We start from the raw sequence: 21972 nt of genomic DNA on the forward strand, positions 1-21972 counted from the left end.
GCATTAGTGTATGGTGGAGTTGTCAAACAAAATAGAATATATTAAAAGAGATTAATGTTTTTCTATGGATTGGAAAAAAAAGTATTTTTCTAATTCTAATTTATTATAAAGTTATATTAGTCTTTATTATTATAATTTTTTATCTTTAAACAATGTCCTTTTGAGCTTTGAAAATAATTTATTTTCATTTGATCGAGAAACATTAAACCTTATATTAAACCACAATCAATTGTGCATTGGGTTAAGGTTACTTCTTATGCTAATTTTCCATACCTTTTCGTGCTTCTCCAGCGAGCTCGATATTCCTTTCTGCGTATCTGCTTTCTGTTGCAAAAAAATGCATTGCAGGACATAACGCACATATGTTTGGAACTTACAGGTAGTTTAATTTTAGGGAAATAATCATCTCATATTACATGAGATAATTATCTCATGCAACAGAAATAAAATAATGGAGTTCATAATTTTTTTTTTTTATAAAAATAGTAGACTCCACAATCTTATTTTTGTTATCTCATGCAACATGACATTAATAGATCCTTTAATTTTGTAAGGCCACAACTCCTTATTTAGGCTTATATGATGTGCACTTTAAAAATTTACCTTAGCTTAAAAATTCATTTGAGAACTTCAATTTCGATACATATGAGGAAATTGACATACATGATTAATTACGAAAGTGCCTATTTGGTTAAATAATAATAATTCTCAATGAAATGATGTTAACAAAGCTGCAATCGTGGATATGCCTAAGATAAGATAACATGATACCTTGACCGGTCCCAACAGTAAATGCCACTAGATCTAGAATTAACAACTATTTACTCTGACAACACTGCATCTTAATTCTTAAATATGAAACCCAATGATAATTGTGTTTATTTATGTCAGACCCTCCAACGTGCCATCTTCACCACCCAACTTCCCAGCAATGGAAAACCCCAACCCAAAACCAAAAGACCATTGACTTTCAGGTGTAGCAACCTTTTCTTTTAAATTCATTTCTTTATTTCAATTCTGTACTACATGAGTTTACAAAAACCAACTTTGTCCTCTATCACACATCAGAAGCTCCTCCGAGGTTGTTTTCGACCATGAAAGCCTATGGCATTATCAGATTTTCTCTGCCTCCAACCAAAGTTTCTTCTTTTGGTGATTTGTTTCTCTGGGTTCTTTGATCAACACTGAAATTCGGTTCCGGGTGTCTTTCCTTTTTCCCTTTTTTTTGTTTGTTTGTTGCTTGCACTTAGTCGAGTCTTTTTCTTATTAGCCAATTTTGAAATTTTGATCAAACTGATCATTATTGGATGAGGTTTCATCAGTTGCCAAGTTTGAGTCTTTGAGTTTCTGGGTTTCCCTGGAATGCATCTTTATTTCCAATTTTGATGTTCTTCAACTCCCTTTGGAAATCTTTGTGAGTTTATTATATTCTCCAGATTGTATAATTGCTACAGATTGTTTTGAATACAATTTTTTGTTACTTGATTGTATTCATGCACCTATCTACCTACTTGAACTTTCATCCCATTCTTCTTGCGTAATTTTTATTTTTTATTTTTATTTTTGTGGTATATCTGCTACTCGAAGTTACAGTTTCCGATTAGGGGTCACTATTGAATCTACAATTTTTATAATCTCACTTATTGTACTAGAAATAAAGTTTTACATTTGAAGTTCATATTTAGTTCTGTATAAGCAAGTCATTACTTTCAGAAAATTTTCCATTCTGTGGAAAATCTATATTGGTTTTCGGCGTACTTAGTATGCCTAGGTTGTAAGCACAATGTCAATCTTGTGTGGTGTGCCTCTTGTTGAGTGTGTGTACTGTCTGGCTTGTGCTCGTTGGGCTTGGAAAAGATGTCTTCATACTGCAGGCCATGACAGTGAAACTTGGGGCCTTGCCACTGCAGAAGAATTTGAGCCTGTCCCTCGTCTTTGTCGCTATATTTTATCAGTGTATGAAGATGATCTTCGACACCCTATTTGGGAACCCCCTGGTGGCTATGGAATTAACCCTGATTGGTTAATACTCAGAAAGACATACAAAGAAACAGAAGGGCGGGCACCACCCTATATACTGTATATTGATCATGATCATGCGGATATAGTCCTTGCCATTAGGGGACTAAATTTGGCAAAGGAAAGTGACTATGCTGTTCTGTTGGATAACAGATTGGGGAAGAGAAAGTTTGATGGGGGCTATGTTCATAATGGGCTGTTGAAGGCTGCTGGATGGGTTTTGGATGCTGAATGTGAAGTTTTGAGGGAATTGGTAGAGAAGTATCCAAACTATTCTTTGACTTTTGCTGGACATTCACTTGGATCAGGAGTAGCCGCAATGTTGAGCATGGTGGTGGTGCAGAATCGAGAAAGACTAGGAAATATTGAGAGGAAGAGAGTCAGGTGCTATGCTATTGCACCTGCTAGGTGCATGTCACTGAATTTGGCAGTCAGATATGCAGATGTCATCAACTCTGTTGTGCTTCAGGCAAGTTATCGGATTCTTATTTGTTTAGTTGAATTAACATCCTTTGGAATATTTTTACATCCAGTAGAATGTGATGAAGGTAAAATTAAAGCATTTGTTGGTATGGAAGGTATTCTGCTTTAAATTGCCTTCTGTCAATGTTTGTTTCTTACCTTGTGTATTCCGAGGACATGATTTGCAAAGTGTACCTAAATTTTGAATTTCATTCCTGAATTGCTCCAGCCTTGCATATACTTACAACATGGTAAAGGAATAAAAAATGATGAATTATGAATATAGAGTCCCACAGGCCACAACCTCAAAATCCAAGCGACAATTTATGTTTAGTTTGCTGCTTTGAGAGAATTGGTTGTCATACGTACAGTCTACAGATATCCGTACATAAAAATACAGATGTTTCTTAATTATATGTAGTGAGAGAGGAACATCATAGGAAGACAAAAAGATCTGTTTCTGTTCAGGTTTTATTTCAATGCTTATGTCTTTGCCTCAATTCATCCTTGTTGTTTAATTTTCCTTTTTTATTCCTTTTCTTTTCTTTTTTTAGGCCGGGGAGAATAGTTATGTGGTATGTCTGTTTCTAAAAAACCATCATATCCACAGTCATATTTTCCAGTGATATAGATGAATGAACTCTTTCAAGGATTGCAAGGGTAATGCTACATACAAGGACCCCACCCTCGCCAGTTGGGGTTAATGGAGAGTGATTTATAGATGAATGAACTGTTTCACGTGCTGGAGAGAAACAATTTATGGAGGACTTGCATGAATTTTAATGTGTTCAAAGTCTGTTTTATGTGGAACATAATGATTGTCACATGATCTATTATTGTGAATAGTTTGTTGCTCACACTTATTATATGTATATGCTTAAGATCATATAAAATTTTAGCTTAGCAGATGTTGAGCTTAAGCGGCATCACAAACTTCCTTATACTTGATTCACGCTGATACTTGTACTTTGAAGTTAACTGCTGATTTCCTTGATCAGGATGACTTCTTACCAAGGACAGCCACTCCATTGGAAGATATATTCAAGTCTCTTTTCTGGTATGTTGTAAGGCCCTGTATAAGAGCAGCTCCCTTATCCTGCTTGTTATACAAGGCTAGAGTGTTCTAGTGTGCTGAAGTCTCTGCTTGTTAACTTAGTTGACTGAATTATTGATGAAACCAATTTAAACCATTTTCACAACCGAGTCAGTTTTTAGCATTCTGAACTCCCTTCCCGATTTCCCTAGATTTTTGGGTCAACAAAGTTCAGTTTTGAGATTATCTTTTCTGTTTGAGGCTTCCAATGGATAAATTTGAGATGCTATTTGATCAATTTCAGGCTTTTCTACCGTGTTTTTTTGGTGTGCTATCTTCCCTTTCCTAATATGCATCTTTCTTGTTTTCTTTTTGACTATGCATCATTCTGCATGTCTATCAGCTATGTGGTCCCTCCGGCTATGCTCACTTTCTTTGATTTTGCAAGTGGTGGTTTGCGGAGCATGCCAAGTGCCTAATTTGTAGGATTTTTTTTTTTTTTTTTCTTTTGTTGAGTGCAAGTTATTTGTAACAAGCTGAGATTTTTGTAAGGCTCGGCTTAAGGAGCACTGCGAGAGTACTGAGAATATGAATTAACAACTGAGACTCAGGCTGTGATTAGTTGATGTCAATTCAGTTGGTGGAAATGATTGTCAGTGTAACTTAGATGTTTTCATGGTAAGATGTTTTCTTTGGTTGGCAGTTTGCCATGCTTATTGTGCTTGAGGTGCATGAGGGATACATGTATACCAGAGGAGAAGATGCTGAAAGATCCAAGGAGACTCTATGCACCCGGTCGCCTCTATCACATTGTTGAGAGAAAGCCTTTCAGGTATGGTTAAGGACTCCCAGAAGAGCTTATGTGGAATTGTAACTGTACTTTTGGAAATCATCTGCAGTTTAAGTGCAACTGTATCCTTTTTGATTGTCTGGAATATGTTATTACGGTCACGTTTAAAAAAGATGTTTACACATCTTTTTCTTTTGGCTTAACATCAACACCTTTTGTATGCAGAATGGGAAGGTTTCCCCCAGTTGTGAGGACAGCAGTGCCAGTAGATGGAAGGTTTGAGCATATAGTCCTTTCTTGTAATGCTACATCTGATCATGCCATTGTTTGGATAGAGAAAGAAGCTCAAAGGGCTATAGATGTAAGTCTATCAGCCTTGTAATCTTTTATTTTGTTTGTTGGGGGAAGTGAAGGTTTTGTGTTAACTGTAATTAACTAGAACTACTGGATGCAATTGTCAAGCTTTGCCATTTTGTTTGTGCTAACTGCAGTTGATGCGGGAGAAAGATACTAGCATGGAAATACCTGCAAAGCAAATCATGGAGAGGCAGGAAACATTAACAAGACATAGTCAAGAATACAAAGCAGCATTACATAGGGCTAAAACATTAGATGTTCCACATGCTTTTACACCACCATCACAGTATGGAACTTTTGATGAGGAGGGAGAGGAGAGTTCAAGAAGGTCACAAGCTGAGTCTTCTTTTGGTTCAACCAATAGGAGCACAGTGGATGAATCCTGGGATGAATTAATTGAGCGTCTTTTTGATAAGGATGAGCATGGCCACATTGTGCTCAAGAAACAATGATTGTGTAATTTAAGTGGACAAGAATATAAATTGTAGTCATGTAAAAACCATATTTGTTCATTCTTTTGTATTTTTTGGTTTCTAGTTGTAGCTAGAAGATGGAATAAATTTGTTAGAAATTGTTGGGGACTCAGGTTCTCTTCTTAAGCGTCATATATGTAAGTTAAGGATACTCTCTATCAATGTCTTCATCAAGAAATGTATCGCCATAGCACTGATTGTAAATCAAGGCATCACTCGGCTGAATAAAGAAAAGAGAAAATGTTCTTTCTAGTGCAAGTAATTGCTCATGCAATTCTGTACTTTTATCATAGTATATGATTTGTTATCATAGAGCTTGTTTTGTATGTGTTATTATAGATGAAAAAATATTTTTTGTTTAAAAAAATTACTTTTGGCAATTTCTAGAATGTTTGGTTTATTTATTTATTTTTTTTAAAAATAAAAGTATCAGAAAAATCACAAATTAAGCATTTTTAAGATAAGCTGGCATGTTTGGATGTGTTATTTTGAATTACTTTTTTTAATAGGTTCTTTTTTTCTTTACACTTTTTTAGGATGTTTATATTGGGTTTTTTTTTTAAAAAAAAAATGATAAAATACTGGGAAAAATCATGCTTTCTTTTTAAAGATGTTTTTGAGCTTCTGTAAAAAAAATTTATTTATTTATTTTACAATATTAAAAAGTTGTTCAATTAAAAAATTTAAATATTGGATGAAAGCATAAAATATTTTTTAAATTTTCCAAAATTTCTTTTTTAAAAAATCATACCAGAAGATAAATAAGCTGTTCAAATATAAAATAAATCTTGGCACACTTTTTATTTCATCGTTTGAAGCTCAAAGTCGATAATAGAAGTTTAAAACTAACAGCCGATCACTGAGAGAAAGTTACTTTTAAGAGGCCATTCGCGCTGAAGTAAATTGAAAAATAACACTGTAATTTTTTAAAAACAAATAATAATATTGTTTAATTTAAACATCTACTAAGAGAAGTAATAATAATTTACACATAAATATATTAGTGATTTTGAGAGTAATCAGCAACCAAAAAATAAATGTCAGCTCATTCGCATTCAACTCATTCGGCATCATTTTTTTTTTATAAATGTCAGCTAATTTGCCAATACGTTGCAAGATAAAATAAAAAATAAAAAATTTGGTTCTAAGTCTATTCTTTTTTTAATAAAATTTTGAATGAGAAAAAGAGAGAAAAGTAGAAGATAATATGTCATCCAAAAAGTAGATAAAACTAAGAGTCTCTTTGAACTATCTCTTTTTTTTAGCGAAAAGCTACTTTTAAGTTAGCTAAAGTAAAAAAAAAAAAAAAGTAAAAAAGTAAAAAAATTAAAAATTATTTGATGATTACATAAAATTCTTAACTTAAAAATTACTTAAAGGGTTTAATTTTCCTTATGTTACAGGAAAAAAATTATCTCTTGCAAAAAAAATAATTATATACTAAAAATAGTATATAATTATAATCGTAAAATTATTTTCTCTCTCTCCGCCACATCAACCAATAATGTCTAATAAGAGAGAAAAAATAATTTTAATATGATAACTCTGTATTACCTTTATTACGTAGTTATTTTTTTTATAGGAGATATTTTCTTTTCGACAGCACAAGAGAATGATAGAAAATGATTTCCGTTACTTAAAAGCTCAAACTTCATTTCAAGATAAGCTGATAAGAGATTAAAAAAAAGTTCCTTCTTAGAGTTTTTGACTTTTGAATTTTTTTAAATTATAAAAAAAACTCTTTTATTATAAAAAGAAGATTCCAAACAAGCACTCCGTTCAGTTGGCAACTTTGTCTCAAGCAAATTCTTAGAAAATCTTTGAGGTCAAAGGATGTGTCTCTCTTCTCGAATGAGGGATTAGTCTCATCTTTTCTCTGATGACGAAGCTTAATGCACTTGTTGTTCTAATGAGGGGTAGCCTTGAGGGCCGTACTTCAAAAATAAAGTGACCCGAGGAGGTTGAATGAAAATAAAAATAAAAATTATGCACCTAATACACTGATTGAAAGTAATCTTTACTTGAACGCCACAAAGCTAACAACCTCTTCATCCCATTAATGAAACAAAAGAGGCGCAAAAAACATGTTCAACCAGGTCAATAAACTATCAGATCAACACTGAACCCATCTTGTAACCATTGTAAACTTCATAATTATTCATTTGAATGGGAACAAAGTAGTTATAACTCATTCTTTCACTTATTACTGGAAAATTTTCTCTATTTATATATATCCTTCTTCAGCCATTGAATAGATAATTTTTACACATTAATCATAAAATTGTTACTTTATTGAAACACCTCGTTAGAGTTACTATGCTTTCATATAATCTCTCTTTGCTTTTTTAACTTTCACATGGGAAGGTCTTCATTGTTACTCTCCACAAAGTCTTGATACATGTTATTATTTTTTTAATCACTTTTATATTGAGATATTACAATTAAAGAGTTCAGAATGTTAAGAAAAATCTTAATAATACAACACCCTTTTGTTGGGTTTGCACTCTTTTACTTAAGTCCAATTGTGCTAAGAGTATGAGAAGAGCTGAAGAAGCCTAGAGTCCAAAAAGTTTAGGGTTAGAATTTTTTGGTACCCATATATATTCTCCACTTTTAGCCATCAGTCATTGGTCTTCTGCTGTTGCATTGGCTAAGGTAAGGTCATCTTTCTAAAAATGAGAGAGCGCCCACACACCGACCTCTTCTCCTCTTGAGAGATAGCTTGGAAGGTCTACTAGAAGCAATCTTCAACAAGGAGGTTCGTGTTGTAACGTTGAGGAGGCCAGTTCGTGCATGGGACATTCCGTGAGAGCAAAGGCGAGAAGGAGCACCACACCTACACAAAGGAGGTTTCTCGTGGGTCTACGCTACAAGAGGTAATTTGAACCATGATGATTCGTTGCACTCCAAATTGTAACGGTCTATACGGTCTATTTAATAATTGCTTTATTTTTTATGAATCGATGAATTATACGATTGATAACATATTTGATGTGATAACATGCTATATAGAATAGGTGGTATCATATTGTTGCATAACTTATTAATTACATGAGCATGATGACTGTTATATTTGAACAATTAGATTAATAGTCATTATGAAAATTAATTTATATTTCAAAAAATAAATGTAACGTTGTTACGTTTCATATGCTAGATTAATGGTCATTATGACATTCTAATTTTCGAATTATGTCCATGACGAATTTAATGATTAATAACAATTATTTTAATTTCAAATTATCCTCATAAATGATAATTATTATGATTCCTAAAATCTAGATTAATAATTAAGTCAATTATTTAGGATAATTCAAATATAGATAAATATTTGAAAATATTTTCTAAAAGAATTGTTTAAAATTTTGTGAGTAAATTTGTGATTCTTCTAAAACGGTCATATGATGAACACACATTGCATACCACAATCACGTATCATATTGTGTGAATCACACGCTGCCTATTATTAGGGGGTGTTCATCAACTGATCTAAATCGATTCAAACCGCGGTAATCGAACCGATAACCGAAATTCGAAAAATTAAAAATCGAAAAAAAATCATATATTTTAATTGGATTGGATCGATTTTCGATGTGGATGATTAAAACCGATCCAATTCAAACCTATCCAATGCTTATGTATTTATTATTTTTGAAAGTTGGTGACTTGGAATATAGTTATTTTTTAGACTTGAAATCTTGGATGTTCTTGATAGAAAACTATCTTGTTTTAGTTTTTTATTGTCTATTAATCTATTTTAACTATTCATAAGTTTTAAGACTTGTTTTAGTTTGAACACTTGAATTTTTCAATGGTTTGTAACTCTGTATGACTTTATTTTGATATAGCTAGGGATTTGTATGGCTAAAATTTTAGGCTTTTCAAAAAATCGAAAAATCGATCCAATCCAAACCAAATAAAATATGAGTGAATTGGATCGAAATTAAAAAAATTAAACTGAATGGATGATTAAATCATCAAACCGAAGGATTGTATCGGATATTTTTGCTTCAAAACCGATCCAATCCGGATCGGGAACACCCCTACCTATCATGATCAGATTTTAGGACCTTAATATTTTCAAAATTATGATAAGCTTAGTAATGTACGTTTATTGACGTGCTTGCTTACTTAGTTTTTGAAATCAAACAAAAGTTACTCTCAATTGCACAATGCTAGGAAATTGGAAATTCGCTTATGTTGAACGAGAGGAAATTTAAATTAAGAAATCAATTTAACCTCTGGGCGTATTATAGGATCATTAATAAAATAATCATGCGAAGCCCCGCCGATAGCATGATTGAATTTTATTAGGTTTGATCTAAATAATCATGGGAGGAGATTTACATTAAGAAATTAATTTAACATCTAGGCGCATAATGGGCCTATTAATAAAATAATCATGTGAAGACTTATCAGATAAGAATGATTGGATTTTATTGGGCATGAATAACTTCAAAATTTTAATTAAGTATTGTACAACCCATCACTCTGCAATACTAAATTATTAAAGATAATTTTAAAAATAAATAATGAATTTTACATTCGACAAAGCTTGTTTCTCACTAAAAAAATATTGAATAAGTGAATTTTTAAATTAAGTAATTAATTTTAAAATCTGCGAGCTCCTTTTGTGGGTTTATTAGTGAAATGGCTATGACTAAAACCTCACCAGATAAGCATAATTGGATTTTACTAGATTAAATGTCAATAATTTCAAAGTTTTAATAAAGTGTTGTACGACCCAACGTCGGCAATGCTTAGCTACCAAGGATAATTTTGAAATTAAACAGTGGTTAATTACATTCAACTTTGGTAAAATTATTAACCCTTCATATGGTAATTGTACTGAAGGTCCAAATAACAATTTTAGTTTTTACAAGTAACTTGCCCACCGTAAGCCTTGTAAAGAAAACTAAAAGATTGTCAACAATAAACAATAGTAGTTAATAGTTTGTTTATTTCATTATTTGCTTTTAAATTATGTGTCTTGTATGTTTTTTAGAAAACGACTTCCTTTAATCTTTTAGCAATGATTTTGAATCAAAAACCTATAGATGATACCAACTTTGAATAGTGGAAAGCGAATCTCGGTATTGTTCTTAAACATAAAAAAATGAATTTTGTCCTAACCATGTCAAAACCTCAGCAACCTACAAGGATGTGTATGAGGTAATTAAGACGCAATACTCAGATTGAAAAAAGGCCATATCATATAGTCGTTGCTATATTTTTATTAGTTTTTCCAAACACTTGCAAGAGTACGTAAATATGGTTAAGAGTGAAGTGAAGATATTTCAAACTATTGATGACATATATACTACGCTTAGTAGTTCCGCTAAATAGAGTGCAGTTAGTGCAAGTTCAGTTAAGAGTTCTATTAAATCCAAGGGAAAATCCAAGGGTGGTAACAAGAACAAAATAACTTGGTTATCAGTTGTCAAATCAATTGCTATAGAGAAGCTGAAAGACAAATGCTTCAAGTGTGGACTGAAGGGACACTCGAAGAAAGATTGCCTAGAAGTGATGAGAAAAACTAGTAGTTCAAGTATAGAGGGCTTGTTAGCAGTGGACAAAGAAATTTTAAGCTTGAAAATAAGGAGCTTGTGTCTCCATTAGCAGTGAGACAAGTTATTTTATCTTTTGATACTTTAAGGACTTTGATTTTGGATGATTGCTTATTTGTTCTGGATTTAAAGAGGAATTTTATTTCTGTTAGTTATTTGTGTAAACGTAGTTTGACAGTACAATTTAATTCTTCAATTTCAATAAGAAGTTCATCTTATTTTATTTATTCCGGTACATTATATGGTCTTTATTACACTAGTCATATACTCCATATGAATTTATTATGTTGAATTAAACAGATGATGAACAAGAACATTCACCAAAGAAATAAAAGTGTCAAAAGGAACATATCTCTTGCTTTTGCGATTGAGTCAGATCACCTCAAAAAGGAAATATGGTTTAGTTAAAAGAGGAACTAAAAGTCTCCTAGCCTTTGAACTAAAAGCTACATGTAAGTCCTATTTAGAAGGTAAAATGACCAAGCAATTGTACAAGGTCAAAGGATTTTGTGCAACTATTTAACTAGAATTGGTACATACTGATGTATGTGGACCAATAAGCATTTAAGCCAAAAGGTTATGAGTATTTCATTATATCTGATTTCTCTGGATTTGAACATGTGAACCTAGTGCGCCTTAAGTCTGGAGCTTTTGAAAAATTTCAAGAAGTTTAAGTCTGAGGAAGAAAAGTATTCAGGTGTTCAAATCAAAGCACTTCAGTCTAACTGAGGTGGTGAATACTTATCTGGAAAGTTCAGGTCTTACTTGATTTAAGAGGGGATAGTTTTCACAACTGTCAATTCTAGAAACGCCTTAGTTGAACAAAGTTGCAAAATGCAAAAAACAAACATTTTATAGGCTTGGTGAAGTCCATATTCAGTTATTCATCATTGCCAATGTCGTTCTAGGGAGATGCCTAACAGAAGGCAATGCACCTTCTTAATTTGGTTCCTTTAAAGTCTGTTATAAAGACACCTATAGAATATTGGAAAGGGTGCAAGCCCAGTTCAAACCATATTCGAATTTAGCGTGCTCCGGCACACGTCTTACAACAACGGTCAAATAAGATGAAATCTTGTACTGAAAAGTGATTATCTATTAGCTACCTAAGAGAACCCGGGATTAGATCTTATTTAGTTCAAAGGATAAGAAGGTCTTAGTGAGCACTCACATGACTTTCTTAGAGGAGGATTATATGAAAAATTATAAGCCCATGAGTAACGTTATTCTTGATGAGACTTATCTCAGATAAAGAATTTCCAGAAAATCTCTAAAAGCTCATTCTTTATTCTTTTGATTGTTCAAAAAAGGGAAAATATAGCTCTAGGTTAACAAACACGAGAACCATAATTGGAAATTCAACATAATAATATACAAGTGGAACTAGTAGAAAAATTAGTATAACATGTAGACGAAAAATATCAAGCATTTGTTAACACGTAATATGTGGATCATCAAGAAATTGAAGATCCACCATTTAACCTAAACTTGGATCCACCTGTAGGTACATAAGGTCTAATGTGATAAATTTATAGTGAGAGAAAACCTTGTTAACCCTCAAGTTATCTTTCGTTGAGTGACATTGATCCGACTAGTTACGATAATGCACTGGAAGATGTTACTCGAAACAATGAACCCCGAGGTAGAATACTTGTATTTCAACTCTTTTCAAACTCTAGTAAAGGCACTAAAAGGGGTAAGACCCACTAGGTGTATATGGACCTACAAGGCAAAGAGAAGATATATAGACATGATTTTAAGAAAAGATCACACCTAATAGATGGTATAGATTATGAGAATTTTTTTTGTCATACTTCATGCTTAAGTCTATCCAAATTCTCTTAGTTGCTGCTACAATTCTTAATTATAAGATTTTATTGAGTTTTGGGAGATGAATGCCAGACTAACCATATTGAATGAGAATTTAGAAGATAATATCTACATGCAATGACCAAAAAGGGTTTACAGCCAATGGGCAGGAACACATAATATGCAAGTTGTGATTTTTTAGACTTAAGCAAGCATTCAGGTCATGTAACATCAAGTTCGATCAGGTTATCAAGTTTTGATTTTGTAAACCTTGATGAATTGTGTGTGTGAAAGGATCTAAGGGGAGGCAATAGCTTTTCTGATACTTTATGTAGATGATACGCTATTTATTGGAAACAACATGGAGGTAATGTCAAGCATAAAGAGTTTGTCGAGTGAACATTTTGATATGAAAGACCTAGGGAAGCCAATATGTTCTTGGTATAAAACTCTTACAAGATCGAAAAAATAAGTTATTGGCATCACCATAGACTACTTATATTAACAAAACTCTTCCCAAAATTCAACATGGTAAATTGTAAGGGAGGAATTATATCTCTCAAACGTGAAATTCTTCTTTCTAAAGAGTAACCTCTAAAGAATCCTGAGAAGGAAGAATGCATGAGTAGAATACCTTATGCTTTGGCAATAGTTAATCTCATGTAAATCATGTTGTGCATTAAACCAGACATTTGCCACACAGTGGGAGTAGTAAGACGGAACCATTCTGATCTTAGAGGAACACTAGATTGTTGTTAATCATATACTGTTGCGATTACGACAAACTATACCGATCGTTTCAAGTAATAAAGTGTGGGTAGAGTATCGTCCCACAATGATTAATGCACCAAATATTATTCTCACTCTTCCCTTTAATTTGGATAAATCAATTTGATGTAGAGAATAATTGTTGAATTAAAATAAAGCGAAAAGTAATTGTAAAAACTATCAAGAACATGCAAGAACAATTAAGGAATTATAATAAAGAAGTGTAGTCAGGGTACTCTTCACTTTTGATCCCCCTTATCAATTTAAATTAATTCTTATAATCAATTATTTCAATTGTTCAGACAATTCATCTTCTTTAAATTAATTGGTTAAACCCTAATATCTTAGTGTATTTAACCTTTTAACCCAATTAGAATTCCAATGTCTTATCCTTCTTGAATTAAGCATTAAGTTCAATGAATTAAGAAGTTTGCAATTCATACAAGCCTATGTCTAAATCATGCACAAATTGTTATTCTACCCCAGTCAGGATTAAAACTCCAATATGTCTATTGTGAGCTCTAACCCTCAAAGCCGTATAAGATAGATCAATTCTAATAAGGATATAGAAATTTCATTCAAGGTAAAATAAAACTAATTGAAATAAAAGAATTGTAAAAATAATTTAAATATCAAAAGGGTTCACATCGGATCTATGACCCTAACTACAAAAATAAACTAGCCAGACATAGTTGGCTTAAACAAAACAAAGAAATAAAAAGAAGAAGAAGAAGAAGAATCAATGTTGTTCAATCTCCTTCAAACTCCTCTCTCTTTGAAATCTCAAACTCTGGTATCCGGTGTTCTCTTCCTTCTCAATGTGCTTGCCTTTATGTGTTTCCAAGAGTTGCATTTTATAGTGATGAAACCATATCTTTTAATTTCTCATAATATCTTCAATGGAATCTTCACCAGAATCTCCAATCATATCTTTGATCCAATCCTTCAAATCTTCCCTTTTATATTCAAAGGAAAACTTTCCTTAAAAAATATTCAAGAAAGATTCAATAAAATCTTCAATGATTCAGAAATCCAAAGCAAATCCACTTGAGCTCTCTAATTTATCTCTTTATTGAGTTGAAAATTACTGCAAAATATAAGAATTTTTATGAGAATATTGCTGAAAATAAAATAACAATTTAATTATAATTCTTATAAATTTTAATTACTTTTAAATCAATTTCATGCTCATATTAACCTTTAATACATAATAAATTGGAGGCACATCATGTACTCAAGTATCTTCAGAAAACGAGAAATTATATGCTGGTATATTCTGGTGAGAGTCTTGAAAACTTGAGTTTTCACATATTCAACTTGTCAAGTGGATAAACTCAAGAAAACCGACCTGCAGCTATGAGGTTTGTATTAAACTAAGATAGTATTAGAGGTGGATCTTACATACTCAGTTACTAATAGTTTGTCTAAACTTATGTTTGAGCGGCATGTTACTTCTTTGAGTCTTAGGACGATCCCAAACTTCAATCAGGCGGATGAGAGATATTGTGTTCATTGTACTCTTGGAATAAGACAATGAAATAAGGTAATCATTTTCTGAATATTAGAAATGATGTATTGTTCATTATTTTGTTCACACAATTTACAAATATTAAGCTCCTGATCAATTGTGGACTATATGATTATTTGGATACGTTCGTGGAGGATATGATCATAAATTATCATGATTGATGAATTGGTTCACAACTGTTAAATAAAATTGGGTGTTTTATTTAGACTATAATATTTTCTGAAATGTTTTTGTTTGAATCATTGTAAAATATTTGTATGAATTAATATTCACATTGAAAGGATAAATGAGATATTTGATTAATGCTATTTTTTTATCATAAGGTATCAAATTTTCAGTTAACTATAGTTATGTGATTGCTTTTAATAATAAGTTTATTTTAAATAGGTAGCTAAATAGTTTTCATTTTGTGATTTACCAATGGGTGAGGTATGCTCTTTTGATGACCAATAACTCGGTATTTTGGGAGTGAGATTATTTGATTTTCAGTATTTATGAGATAAACAATATGAAATTTGTAAGATATGTCCCCTTGATATGTTTTGAAACTTGGATATTGAAGACACTAGACAATGCATGTAATTCATTAGAGAAACTATTACAGTCAAACGGATAAATAATTGATCGAGTAACAGAAAATTCATCAATTAATTATTAATATTCTATAAAAGGGCGATGCATATTCATATTATATATGTTATTAATCTTGGAGTTGAAGTTTGAACTTTTAGTGGAGTAGTACTGAATTAGATAATCATTTGTCGATTATCAAAAACCTTGATTAATAGTATATGGTACATCCGAGTGTGAATAACTAATTTTATCCCAAATATTTAAAAATAAAAAAATTTAAACTATGAACCTATATTTTGAGGAAAAAAACAAAAAGAAAAAAGTATATTCAAAATTAAAAAGTACGAAAAAATAAAATTTTATTATTTATTTATCCAATTTTTTTGTTTAAGCTTTATCATTTTATTTAATTAATTATTTATTTATTTTGTTCCTTTTCTTCAACAAATTTGAGTTTAACTATTCTTCCACTGTCTTCTTTCAGAACTCTTTTTCTTTTCTTACTTGGTATTTCTTTTTTCTTTAGAATTTTTTTTCTCCTTTTTTCTTTTTTATTCTATTCTTCTATCCTCTTTATATAAGAGAACCAAATGGCTTAATCTCCTTGGGTGCCCATTTTTGAGGCTGAAGTGCCATTTCAAAATTGGGGGGCTACTGCGCAAAAAAAATTAATTTAATACTTTTTAATAATTTAATTATGTATTTATTACAATTTTAAAAATAATTACACATTTATTACACAATATGATGCCCAATTTGGATGTCACTAAAGACGTCTAAATTGGGCGTCACTCAAGAGGCAATCACGTCTAATTTAGGCGTCACTTATCAGGTGTTGACACGTGTCATATTTTTTTTTTCAAAAAAAAAAATTAATCATAAAACTTCTGAAGCCATAACTTTTGACTCGGGTATCCAAATCAGGTAATTCTTTTTTGAGTGAATACCCTTTTTAGTCCCTGGAAATTTTTGCGAAGCACAATTTAGTCCCTCGGTTTAAAAAAGTCACATTTCAGTGTCTGATTTTTAAAAAAAAGGGACACGTTTATCCTTCTGTTAAGTGGAAAGTGACGGCCCTGTTGACGGACGCCACCTGGAACGTTAAGTGGCTGAGTCACTAACGCCCTGCCCACGTGGAGAGAAAAGGAACGACGTCGTTTTACATTGGAAGGTTGTATCAGGTATTTCAGAAAGGGAACAATGTCGTTTGAGGAATGGCATGTGAGTTGATCTACACCTGTTGTTGACTCAGTTGACACAGTCACACAAGTCGTCCATACCCGGCATTTCCTCCCCTATTTCCTCAGCTCGTGAGCTTCAGTTGCGGTGAAGGTTGGTGACCCACGGTGGTTTGTTGCTGTACGTGGCTTCTGCAGTTGGAAGCTTGTGGAAGTAGTGTGGTTTAGGTTGAAGAGATCGTTAAACGGTTGTGACTCTGGTTACTGTCGTGCAAGGTACGTGAAATTCGTTTCTTTGTTTATTATCTGCGGTCCCTCTTTCGTATTTAAAATGGTGTTTTTGCTTAATGTGGTCCCCCATGTGTGGTTAAGGAATGACAAAGTTAGGGTTTTTTTTAATGTGGTCCCCTTTGGTTGAATCTTTTTGGAACTTGTTGCATGTGGTCCCCCATTTGTTATTTTAAGTTGGTGTGTGTAGTGATTACCAAAAAAGCCCCAAATTTATTTATGACAATGTCGTGGAATTAGTTTTATGCAGCCATTAAAAAAGCCCTAAAGCCATATTGTTAAGTAGTGATTACTTGTATGATATTGTAAATTAATATAATGGTAGTGTAAAAAATGATTATGTTCTGTTTTATATGCAGATGGATCAGTATATAGTCATGAGATATCATCATGGTGGTGTGTTGGTTAGGAATGATGAAGGGAAGCTGAATTATGTGAATGGGAGAGTGGATGATTTACCAGAAATGGATGGAGACTATGTAAACCTTCGTGACCTTGAAGCTCTGTTCAAGGGGTATGGTTACCACAAATGTAGGCGGATGTGGTGGTTGAAGCCTGGTGAGAGTGATTTAGAGGTTGGGTTGCATCTTCTTGAAAAAGATTCTGATATTTTGCAAATGGTCAAGGCTGCCTTAAGTAATGGGAACAAAATAGACATATATTTTGATGGTTGCATTGCAATTCCTGAGATTTTGGGTGGGGCTGCAGATCCAACCCCTCCTGAAAGTGCTGATGAGGAGGGGGTATTAGGTGATTCAGTTGACAGTTTGTCTGACTCCCATATGACTCTCGATGATGAATATGAAGAGGGGGAGGGCAATGGATTGTCAAGTGATTCATATGACAGTGTAGAAGACGAGCCTTATAAGCCTCCGCCACCGGTGTTGAAGACGATACAGATGATGAACCAATTATTGCATTGAAAAAGAAGGTGAAAGGAAAGAAGGAAAAAAAGACAGTTAACAATTCTGAGGATGAGCAAAATATGTCATTTGAAGATCAAGGCTATGGTTACAATTCTGAAGAATTGAAGACTCCACCTTCAAGTGGGGATGAGGAGGTTGAAAGGGAAGTGTTTCCTAAGTTTAATGAGGACCAGCCCTTTGGTTTAGTACAGCTCGAGCTTGGAATGGAGTTTGCCAGTTTGGAGCACTTTAAACAAGGTGTCAAAGACTACAATATAAGTCTTGGGAGGCAGTTTGTATGGCTTAAGAATGACAAGGTAAGATCAAGAGCCAAGTGCTCAAATGCTGACTGTGAGTGGATGATATATTGTTCTTGGAGCAACAAATTCAATTGTTTCCAAGTCAAGACATTCAATGACAACCATACCTGCTGCAGAATTTTCAAAAATAAAAGGGCCACCAGGGATTGGGTTGCTGCAAAGTTGGAGAAAAGGCTGGTCACACAGCCCAATATGACAAGAGCCGAGGCTTATGACCATTTAAAGGAAGAGTACAAGGTCCATGTTCATCTGAAGAAATTAGGGAAGGCACTACACAAGGCCAAACAAAACATAGAAGGAAGTGAGAAGGAACAGTATGGAAAGCTAAGGGACTACCTAGCTGAGCTTTTGAGGAGCAACCCTGGCTCCACTTGCCAGATGCAAGTAATTCCACAACCAGTCCCTAACAGCCCACCAATTTTTAACAAACTGTATGTCTGCCTTGATGCCTGCAAGAAAGGATTCAAAGCTGGTTGTAGACCATTGATTGGACTGGATGGATGTTTCTTGAAAGGTTACTATGGGGGACAGCTATTGAGTGCAGTGGGACAGGATGCAAACAAGAGCTTTTATGTCATTGCTTTTGCAGTTGTTGACAGTGAGACCAAGGAAAATTGGAAGTGGTTTCTGACCTTGCTACAAGAAGACATTGGCAGTTGTGTAGTGCATGGATGGAACTTCATAAGTGATCAGCAAAAGGTATGTTTTTTTCAAAGGTTTTTTTCCTTTTTTAAAAGCTGTTCATTACTAGCCATGTGTGATCACTTTTGTTGTTGCTTGATATATGGATGCAGGGTTTGATACCAGCATTACAGGAGGTCATGCCTGGTGCCCATCATAGGTTCTGTGTGCAGCACGTGTGGAAGAATTTTATTAAGCAATGGAAGGACAAAGCCATTAGAGGAATAGTATGGGAGGCTGCACGATGCACAACTGTGCCCCAATTCCAAAGAACAATGGATAAATTGAAGGAGTTGAATGAAGATGCTTGGGCATACCTCAACAAGATTCACCCCTCATGCTGGGTTAAGGCATATTTTAGTCACTGGCCCAAGTGTGACAATATAACCAACAACATGGCTGAGGTGTGGAATGCAAAAATTGTTGCATATAGGTCCAAGCCCATTGTCAGCCTATGTGAAGAACTGAGATGCTATATCATGAGGAGAATGGCTACCCATCAACGAATTTTGGGTACTGTTAGGGGTAAAATTGCCCCAGCTCAACAGAAAAAGCTGGATCAATTGAAGGTGTTAAGCAACTCCTGGACACCAACTTGGACAGGGAACTTGGAGCAAGACTTATATGAAGTGACTGCAAAGGGTGAAAGGGTTGGTGTCAATCTTACATACAAGACTTGTGCATGTAATGTCTGGCAGCTCACAGGAATGCCATGTGAGCATGCAATTGCTGCAATATGCCACAAGAATGAACCAGCAGAGCTTTATGTCCATCAGTGGCTGACAGTGGATGCTTTGCATGCCACTTATGCACATACCTTGAACCCTGTAAATTTGGAACAATATTGGCCTGCTTCATATGAGCCTAAACCCATTCCTCCACCACTGAAAAGGCCTATTGGCCGTCCCAAAAAGCATAGGAAGAAGGATGAACCTGAGGAGCAAGTGAGCAAAACAAAAAAATTAAAGAGGGCACGTGCTGCAGTTTGTGGTAAATGTGGGCAATCTGGTCATTATGCAAAGACCTGTAAGGGACCAGCTACAAGCAAGAGATGGAGGATAGCAGCAGCACCTTCACATGCAGTTAATGTCAACATAACAGCTCCACATCAAGAGGAGATCCCTCTGAGTCAAGGAGGACCTTCAAGGCAGTCCCAGGCACCTGATGAAGCCATGAGGGCCAACAGCCCACCACCTACAGCCACACCACCAGCAGAACAATTGTCAACTGAAACTGTCAATGCAACAAGCAGTGGCACAAGGAGCAGGCTTATGGAATTCATGGCCACACCTGGGTTTAGGCCACCAAGACCAGCTTGAATGAAATCTGGATACAGTTTTTTTGTGTAGGGGTTCACTTTTTGTTGTATAGGCAACAATGTTCATGACTGTAATTTTTGGTGCCCCCACTTTTTTTGTATTTAAGACATTTAACTGAAGTGTATGCTTTTTTTTTGAATCACAATATGTCTCTGTCTGGGAGTATTTTGAAGCAAAAAAAAAAACAACAGGGGAATAGTTTGAAGGATGATTTACAATGGTTTATGTGGACCATAACTTCTGGCAAGCCTTTAATTATGATGGTAGAGTTTTGAATTGTAACTGACTACAAGTTCCATTATGAATGACTACAAGTTTCTTTTTTATATCAGTTTTTTCTCTTTGCTGCGATATGTATCTGTATGGTTATTTTTGAATTTGTGTATGAGTCTTTTTCATTCTGCCTACAGTGCAGGTGGTTGATGTTTGGGTTTTGGTCGTTGCTGTTTGGACACAATTCAATGCAATATGTTCATGTCCAATTTTTGCTGCATTATGTCTCTGTACTGTCTCATATCTTCATTTACTACAAGTTTCTTTTGCTGCATTTTTTACTACAAGTTCCTTTGCTGAATTCAATTCTGTACTGCCATTTGCTGCAATCTGGCTTATGCTGCAATCCAATGCAGGTTTTAAAATGCAGCTTTTTTTTTTGAATAAAAAATGCAGCTTTTAAGTTGCAGCTTGTGTCCAATTTAGTCTAAACAGGTCATGTCCAATTTTTAACTGTGAGGGACCAAAACGTGCCACGATAGCATTTTTCAAGGACCTATTTGGCCCTCGATACATAATTCCAGGGACTAATTTAGGGTCTAGTTTAAATCATTACGTTCCAATATCCAGTTCTCAAATTCCCATTTGCAGCAACAAATTTGACATTTACTGTATTGAAGCATGAAGTTAGCATTATACACATAAACACATTTTATAGCCCAAATAACAGAACTACATTGCATCTTCTCAACAAGTCATTAAATTTCATTGAAGAAAAACTACATTTCGTACATAACATTTCATTGTTACAACACTTGCAATCATCACAGCATTCTTTCCTGCACATTCATACTCAGTTCTTGCTCAACAACATCTTGCACCTTCGACCTCCATTCCGTCAGGTTGTTCAAGAAAGTAAGAATCAGTTAGTGACAAGAACGTAGTCCCACTTCATTCATACTCAGTTCTTGCTCACCAACATCTGACACCCAAAAGACGTAGTCCCACTTCATCCCCCCAAGCCAGATGACATACTCATCGTCTTCTACGCACCAGAAAATAGCCAGTAAACACCTTCTACTTGACACTATTTTCAATCTTCAACAAATTATGTTTTGGGGTTTTTTTTATTCTGAGGCTGATTTAGGGTTTCTAATTTGACAGGGACTATATTGGGTCACTCACCCTTTCATGCAACAGTCACATGTCCAAACATCCAACTAGACACAAGGGGCCTATCTAAACGACGTCGTTTTCTCTCCACGAGGGCAAGGCGTTAGTGACTCAGCCACTTAACGTTCCAGGTGGCGTCCGTGAACAGGGCCGTCACTTTCCACTTAACAGAAGGATAAACGTGTCCCTTTTTTTTCAAAAATCAGACACTGAAATATGACTTTTTTAAAACCGAGGGACTAAATTGTGCTTCGCAAAAATTTCCAAGGACGAAAAAGAGTATTTACTCTTTATTTTTTATAGAATGATGAATGTCATTTTTTATTTAAAATAAAAATTTAAATTCTTTTGTCTTCATTGTGCATATTTTATTATATTTATAACAAAAATATAATGAACAAATATGAGTTGATACAAAAAATTATTCTACTAAATTAAATGTTTGGTGAATAGAATTGAATTGCATTTAATATAATCAAATAAGTTATTATTTAAGTAAAAACAATTAGAATATAT

At 33.9% G+C, this 21972-nt stretch overlaps 2 protein-coding genes across 2 annotated transcripts; both read left to right on the plus strand.

Annotated features, from left to right (window-relative positions):
* The first annotated feature begins 909 nt into the window (after window positions 1-909).
* LOC133311769 (uncharacterized) lies at window positions 910-5339 on the plus strand. The gene is made up of 5 exons (XM_061512865.1): window positions 910-2488; window positions 3480-3538; window positions 4218-4346; window positions 4530-4665; window positions 4796-5339. The coding sequence occupies exons 1-5, from the start codon at window positions 1784-1786 to the stop codon at window positions 5111-5113; spliced, it is 1347 nt and encodes a 448-aa protein (XP_061368849.1). The 5' UTR covers window positions 910-1783; the 3' UTR covers window positions 5114-5339.
* A 12491-nt stretch (window positions 5340-17830) lies between these two features.
* On the plus strand, window positions 17831-20070 carry LOC133311756 (uncharacterized). Its single transcript, XM_061512847.1, has 2 exons — window positions 17831-18769; window positions 18865-20070. Exons 1-2 carry the CDS (start codon window positions 17831-17833, stop codon window positions 20068-20070), a joined length of 2145 nt encoding a protein of 714 aa, XP_061368831.1.
* Window positions 20071-21972: the final 1902 nt, after the last annotated feature.

The sequence above is a fragment of the Gastrolobium bilobum genome, unplaced genomic scaffold (genome assembly GCF_033153095.1).
Source record: "Gastrolobium bilobum isolate Gb01-03AN ecotype WA unplaced genomic scaffold, APGP_CSIRO_Gbil_v1 utg8280, whole genome shotgun sequence".
Lineage (NCBI taxonomy): Eukaryota > Viridiplantae > Streptophyta > Magnoliopsida > Fabales > Fabaceae > Gastrolobium > Gastrolobium bilobum.